The 7,532-nt window shown below is 41.3% G+C and overlaps 1 protein-coding gene across 2 annotated transcripts in view; it reads left to right on the top strand.

The window, feature by feature from the left end:
• The window catches only part of appb (amyloid beta (A4) precursor protein b), a 37,570-nt gene that overhangs the window by 27,413 nt on the left and 2,625 nt on the right, over positions 1-7,532 (top strand). For both annotated transcript variants that reach the window (XM_008401700.2, XM_008401719.2), the window contains 10 exons: positions 138-271; positions 354-428; positions 1,270-1,428; positions 2,093-2,221; positions 2,321-2,420; positions 4,349-4,416; positions 4,752-4,890; positions 5,650-5,703; positions 6,647-6,738; positions 7,250-7,396. In XM_008401700.2, coding sequence (XP_008399922.1) covers positions 138-271; positions 354-428; positions 1,270-1,428; positions 2,093-2,221; positions 2,321-2,420; positions 4,349-4,416; positions 4,752-4,890; positions 5,650-5,703; positions 6,647-6,738; positions 7,250-7,396 — 1,097 coding nt within the window. The remainder of the gene's footprint in view (positions 1-137; positions 272-353; positions 429-1,269; positions 1,429-2,092; positions 2,222-2,320; positions 2,421-4,348; positions 4,417-4,751; positions 4,891-5,649; positions 5,704-6,646; positions 6,739-7,249; positions 7,397-7,532) is intronic.

A 7,532-nucleotide genomic window follows, 5' to 3' on the forward strand; every position in this document is an offset into this window, starting at 1 on the left:
ATAACTGCTTTTATGTGACTAACTGCTTATCAGTGAAGACAAATTATGTCTTCACTGACTTCCCGCACCATCTTTTGTATACAGTACACAGTCCGCTCTGGATTCATTCCTCTCATTTCCCCCCCTCCCCCTTTCAGTGCCCACCATAGCGCCCAGTCCTCCGGATGCGGTGGATCAGTACCTCGAATCGCCCGGGGATGACAACGAGCACACGGATTTCCGAAAAGCCAAAGAAAGCCTTGAGGCCAAACACCGTGAAAAAATGTCTCAGGTGCGTGACTTCACATCCGAAACACCCACACATGGATCGTTCCGGTGCCAAGGAATGTAATCATAAGTCTTTTGATTCTCAGTTGATGAGGGAGTGGGAGGAGGCGGAGAGACAAGTGAAGAACCTTCCTCGTTCGGATAAGAAAGCTGTAATTCAGGTGGGACTCAAGTGTTTGTTTTCGTGAAATGAAAGCAAAGTTGCAGTCACTTGAAGTGAAATGGACTCTAAGAGGCCATTCTCATTGAAACTTTAAAGGGGATTTTTTTTCCCAGTATAAAAATGTACATCTTTCTGGCATCACACCAAACTGTCCATGCGTCCTTTAAAGTCTTAAATTAAAGTATCCAAAATGAAAGCTTTAAAATGTTTTAAACTTGTTTAAAACATTTCTTTGTGTGTGTTGTGGGGCTTTTTTTGTCAGGCAAAATCGGTAAACCGATTGTAGTTTTCTTGCAGATTACTTACTGATCTTTAAAAAGCCTGACCTGCCGATTCCGATTTTGGCCAATACTGATGTTTTTGTCTGAAATGTTGCTAAACATAGAAAGAAAGCCACTGAGTTGTCAACAGGCAGTCAAAACTTTTCTCACGGTAGAACAAAACATGTTAGACCTTTGTTGAGATAGATTAGATCGATGGATCAGATCGGCTTCATATATAATTATCGGCCGATCACCGATCCCCCAAAATTAACTAAACCTTGGCCAATTTATCGGTGGACCCTTACTTCCTGTGACTCAATGCAATTTAAGCGACCACTTACTGTCTGCTAATATACCCTTACTAGCTACCTAGCCCTTTTGCATCTATCATGGGTCAGTGCAAATTTATCGCCAGTTAGCTGGACAAAATCTSTTCATTTCTGTGGAGGTATAGGTCTTAAATTCAATTCATAATGGTCTTAAAAAGATCTTAAAGCCACTTAAATTTGAGTGGGTGAAACCTGCAGAAACCCTGACACCAAYTGACTGRGTTTCTGAAACGTTTCATGCACGCAGCACTTCCAGGAGAAGGTGGAAGCCCTGGAGCAAGAGGCTGCAGAGGAGCGGCAGCAGCTGGTGGAGACGCACATGGCCCGGGTGGAGGCCCTGCTCAACAGCCGCAGGCGTCTGGCTCTGGAAAATTATCTCAGCGCCCTTCAGACTAATCCTCCTCGGGTACTTCTGCACGATCACACAACACCTACAGAACCACATTTCAATTACACCTGACTGTAAATGTAATCACGYGTGGTCGTCTCATCTCACAACCACAAACTTCCGCATGCTTTATTAGGCATTTGTTTGATGGACCAAAACAAATGTCGTGCATCACTGCAGTAGTAAAAAGAAAGTGGATATCTCAAAAGTGTGGCGTGCATTTGTGTACTCTTGGAGTGGAAGAAGATGCTCAGGTTAGATGAGGCCAAAAATGAAATATCATAGTTTACAAGCAAATCATTCTGTGTGACTGAAAGTAAAGATAGGTTATCGCCCAGACACACCATCCCCACAGAGACACATGGTGGTGACAGCATTATGCTGTGGGAACATTTCTTTTTAGCAGAGACAGGGAATGCGTCTGCTAAACCTGTTTAGGTTTCCATTTGTTGCAACTAAGACTGTATGTCCAATTATGTATCGTCACTCGCTTTTATTTCATAAAATCCCAATTAAATGAACTGAGGTTTGTGGTTGTAATGTGACAATATGTGTAAAAGTATCAGGAATGTGAATGCTTTTTAAAAGACACTGCATCCGAGTGTAGAGTTCCCGTTTGTACCCTAATAATCAAGAATTGGCATGAAACACGAACATGTTTAATAGCTGGTGTCACCGACAGCCCCGGCAGGTGCTGAGCCTGCTGAAGAAGTACGTCCGTGCAGAACAGAAGGACAGGCAGCACACACTGAAACACTACGAACACGTCCGCACCGTCGACCCCAAGAAGGCCGCTCAGATCCGCCCTCAGGTGCTGAAACCTATACACCACAACCACTAAGTAAAGATAGGACATCTTTACTCTCAAGAGTTTTGACTCTGACCTCTCTTTTCACCTCTTGACCTTTAGGTTCTGACTCACCTTCGTGTGATTGATGAGAGGATGAATCAGTCTGTAGGTCTGCTCTACAAGGTGCCCAGTGTGGCCACTGAGATCCAAAAACAAGTTGGTAAGTGTTCCTAATGACGGTGCTTGGACCCACTTTGTCACACAAATCCTCTGCACTTAAAGAGATTTGTTTGGAGAGCACATTTTTATATTTTTTTTCTGACTGTTTGCAGTAATTAGCTGTGATCCAAAACGGCATACAAGCCTTATCCTAAAACTACTCTTCTTTTGGTTTGACATGACGCTAATCCCAAGCAAGCAAAAAAAAAAAAGTCTTATTGCAGTCAGCGGAGATTTGATGACTTAGCTTTGTTTTAAATCAGTGGAAATCTAGATATCACGAGGAGGTTGTTAGACCGATTTCAGGTGATAGAAACTCAAAGTAGGAAGTAGCTGTGGATTAGATACCTGCTTTTTTAAAGGTTTTTACAAATAAAAATCTCACAGTCCATAATCAGAAAACGCTAAAACTACTGCATCACTGTCAACGCACCGAGACATGACATGCTGTAGACATCCACAGCTCAACTGGACAAATGTACGTCATACAGACCACAAATCAGGCTTTTATGAAAAGGCTTTCCTTCTCTGTTTGAAGGAAACACCACAAACCAAAGGCTGCTCTGCTCATAAGAGACCAACATTAACATTGTTTTTTTGCCTCTGTTCAAAATACTGAACCATGAAACACAGTGGTGGCAGCATTGTGTTATGGAGAAGATTTCTTCTACAGGGAAATTGAAGCCGGTCAGGTTCAGTTTCCAGCTGGATAATAACCTGTAAACAGACAGTCAGCACTACAATAGAACTGAATGGATAAGATCAACGCATTCTTGTGTTCAAATGGTCTAGATCACCGGTGTCAAACTCCAGTCCTGGAGGGCCTCTGCCCTGCCAACTTTTAGATGTGCCTTTGCTGCACCACACCTGAATAGAATAATTAGGTCATTAGCAAGGCTCTGGAGAACTGATCTACACAAGGTGGAGGTAATTAAGCCATTTCATTCCAGTGTTTTGTACCTGTGGAACATCTAAAAACTACAAGACAGTGGCCCTTGAGGACTGGAGTTTGACACCCCTGGCATAGACAAAGCCCAGCCCTCAAAACCAATTCAAAATCTGTGCCAGTGCTCAGAGTTTCTCCATCCAGTCTCACCGAGTTTGAGCTAATTTGGGAGGAAGAAATCAGCCTCCAGATGAGTGAAGCCAGTCGAGATAAACGCAAAATGACCAACAAGCTACAGATATATTGACTCTGGTTTTAGCCACGTTGTCACATTGTGGTTGCAATAAGATGTAAAAACAAAGTTTAATCGAGGCAGTTTATCTGATTCGGAAGTGATTAGGTGCCAACTTACACAACATTATCTTTTCGCTGTACAACCAGAAAAAAAACAAATTCTGCTCTCACTGATACAGGGTTATGCTGKTTCCCTGTGCTTAATCAACTGGAGTCCAATATAATAATAGTGAACTGGCAGTCATATAATTTAAGAGTTCAACTGTGTTAAAATTGTGCAACAGTATGTGATTAACTTGCCGCAAAAAGACATTGAGACACCACTGTGCTCCACATGGATGGATTAGTCACTTTGCGAGGAGGTTTGTGAAAGTTTGAGGCGGTGGATGAATCAGGCGCGCTATATGTGACGCGTGTGGGAGATTTGGTAAGGACAGAGAATAAATCCAATGTTAGATTCCCATTGCTATTACWAATTTATTAGAAGTTTTCTTTGGAGAGCAAAGAGGTCATCCTAACMCTACAGCAACAATAAGACATTATATCTTTTAAAATATTGATATTACATTGACAAATGGTCAGGATGAAAGAATCAGAATTGAGGTCATTTTACATCCTATCGCCTGCTGTAAGGCAAGTTCAGTTCAGTTAGCATGGCACCTCATGCTAACTGGGCTAGCTGCTTTTACTCACTTATCCATTCCYACCGTCTCTGCCTTCCACGCTCACTTTGTTTCTTTCCCTTCCAGCGATTATAGTGCAGAGAGTCCAGTCTGAGCTGTCTCAGCAAGTCTCTTCCCTGCAGAGCGACGGGCGGGTGAGTCAGGCTGCTCCCACTCGCATATGCCTCCTGCATGTATAAATAGCGTTAAAGCCAAACAATATGACAGTTGGGACAAAGTCACGAAGCACAAGGAAACTTAAAATGCTGACGCGGTGGGTGCGCAAAAAAACAAAAGCTGAGCTCCAAACAAATCTGTCAGACTGTGGGGATCACATATTTAGGAGAATTTATTCAGTGTTTTTGTGTAATTTTGGCTCTTTAAGGCCATCGACTGAGTCTTGTGACTYGGTCTTTCTGGGGACAACTCATCAGATTTGGAAAGCCTTTCACTCTGACGCGTCCTGATCAACGTCCCTCTGYGTTTGCAGGTGGACGGCAGGGTGAGCTATGGCAACGACGCGCTGATGCCAGATCAGGCCTACAGCTCTGCTCCCATGGAACCCGGCCTGGACGGACTGGGCTTCATTCACCCGGAGAGCTTCAACCAGCCAAACACTGAGAACCACGGTAATGCTTAACGTAAAGGGGTCTAGTTGACGTAAAATCTGTGAACGGTGAACCTCTTTAATAAAAATAAATAAATAGATTGGATTAAATGTACTTAACAGGTTTCCTGTGTCCCTGAAGCCRATCTTTAACAGTAAGCACTTGTCCCAATTGGACYACCGTATTTTCCGGATTATAAGRCGCACTGCTGATTTTTGAGAAAATTTAAGGCTTTTAGGTGCGCCTTATAGTCCGGAAAATACGGTACTTCAACCCTTGTGCTTGCAAGGACTGAGGCAAATTATACAAGTGATACTGGTGTGGGGTCAGTTGGACCCTATTTGTAAACACAAGGGTTAAATTAAGTATCTTTGAAAAGCAGCTACATTTTATTAGTATTACATGACCTGCTCGGGTGTTAGCTCAGATAGTTGAACTTTAGGTGTCATTACTTGTCTCAGCAGCTCTCTCCCACACAAACGACTGTCTGAGCGGCCATCGCCAACGCCGTCCCTCTTTTGCTTTCAGTGTCTTTGTAAAACTTTTTGTTTATTATGGAAAACCCAGATTCGTTAGCTCAACGTATCACACAAAGCGCCTGTAATTTAGAGTTGCAAGTCGCATACATAAAAAGAAGGTTGTAATTGTTACAAACCACATGATTCCCTGAGGGTGCAACTTGAATAAAGTCACAGACAGTAGAGAACCCACAACCGCTATCAGGAGTTCAGTTTAGTCCTATTCAACGTTGTTTTTTTTTTTTGCTGTTTTTCTCTGCAGTTGAGCCTGTCGATGCTCGTCCCAATCCAGACAGAGGACTCCCGACACGACCTGGTATGTATCTGTGTTTGCAACACCCTTTTTAATTACAATAAATAAATAAAAAAGTTCAAMACACGTAAATGTTTTACCAATCATTATTTTAGGGATTTGTTCACCTGTTCTGAACTAAAATATCTCAACAACTTTTTGATGAACAGCTGTTTTACTTCGCACAGATACGGGTAATTCTCATTTTATGGACTCTTTTTGTTTTTTTATTCTGGTACCAACATGAATCTCAAGGTCATATTTTCTCAAAACTGAAAATAAATCTATATATATATATATAAGCCTTATCTGCAGGTGCAATAGTTTACAGTGCAGTAAACCTTTACAGTTTACTAAACTCCACACCCTGATTTCACTAACTTCATCATGGAACATGTTGCATAACTAAAGTGTTTTTCTTTTTTTCTTTTTTYTTTTTTAGCTGTAAAATGCTGCTGACTACGATGTGCAGGCATAAAGAAGCATTTTATAGTTAAAAAGGCCCATTGTCTGTAGTTTCCTGAATAAAAACTGAGATTGGATTTTACTTTCTCTCTCTGTTTCTCACCGTGTTTATACTARACATAATAAGTACAAAAGAAATGCAACTGGCTTGGAGTCAAGTCTTTCTGATCCTTTTTAATTTGTTTGAAGATAGTTTCCACTCAGAACGGTCGGACAAAGGACTCATATTTATGTGCATATTTCAGCCTATCAAATTCATCGCATTGTTTGTCCAGGAAAGTACCTGCTCGTGTTTTCCTTACTGCTTTCATATCTTAAGAATCGAAAACATTTAACTGCTGGGCTTGTAGGGATTTTTTTGTCCCTTTCAAGCTATAAAACCAGTCTTGTCAATCATTATGTTGTTGCCTTGTGGGTTTCTTTTTTCTGTAAGCAGGTGTGTGACAAAGCACTTCTAGTGAAACTTTCTGTTTTCAAATKAAGTTGATTTGTCTGATTTCAGTTTCTGCCTTGAAGCCAGAAGAGATGCCAGAGGTGCGGATGGACACCGAAGAGAGGCAGAGCGCTGGATACGAGGTTTACCATCAAAAACTGGTAGAGATCGCCAAGCGGGTCATTCCCTCCTCCCAGAGTAGTTTAGAACAGGGTTCAGACGCAGTCTGGAACCCGGACTGAGTCTCTTCCTGGTCTGGATTAAAATTTAAAAATAAACAAAACCTAAAGTGGACACATTCAGATTTCCAGACTTTTTTCTCTCTTTTGTGCTCTGCCAGATCCATCCATCATAAATTCAGTGAAGCTTTTGTACATGTACTTTGGAAAGGGGCTGGAAAAACTGAGCTCTCTGAAAAATTATACCAAAGAAATGAGAAAATGGGTAGAAACTATTGTTATTTAAAAAAATCTTTACCTTTTGGCAAAAGCTTTTATATATCCTATGATAGCAAAAATTGCAACAATGCATCCATACTGTAAAGACTTTTTAAATGTCACTTTACCAGATACAAGAAAGCTGTTTAAATGCTGCAAAATTAAGTATGTTTATAGCATTTAGTCCCTTTTATTGTACTGATATATAGTCCTGACCGACGCGTCTCATCTGCAGGTGTTTTTTGCTGAGGACGTGGGGTCCAACAAGGGCGCCATCATCGGGCTTATGGTTGGAGGGGTCGTCATAGCGACAGTCATCGTCATTACTTTGGTGATGCTGAGAAAGAAGCAATACACCTCCATCCATCACGGCGTAATCGAGGTAAAAGGCTAAAACCTACATGATGTGATACTCTATAAACTTCCTTCTTCATAATCTCCCTTTCTTCCCCCGTGATTTATTTATTTATTTATTTATTTATTTATTTATTTATTTATTTATTTATTTATTTTATTTT

Source organism: Poecilia reticulata, linkage group LG2 (genome assembly GCF_000633615.1).
Source record: "Poecilia reticulata strain Guanapo linkage group LG2, Guppy_female_1.0+MT, whole genome shotgun sequence".
Classification (NCBI taxonomy): domain Eukaryota; kingdom Metazoa; phylum Chordata; class Actinopteri; order Cyprinodontiformes; family Poeciliidae; genus Poecilia; species Poecilia reticulata.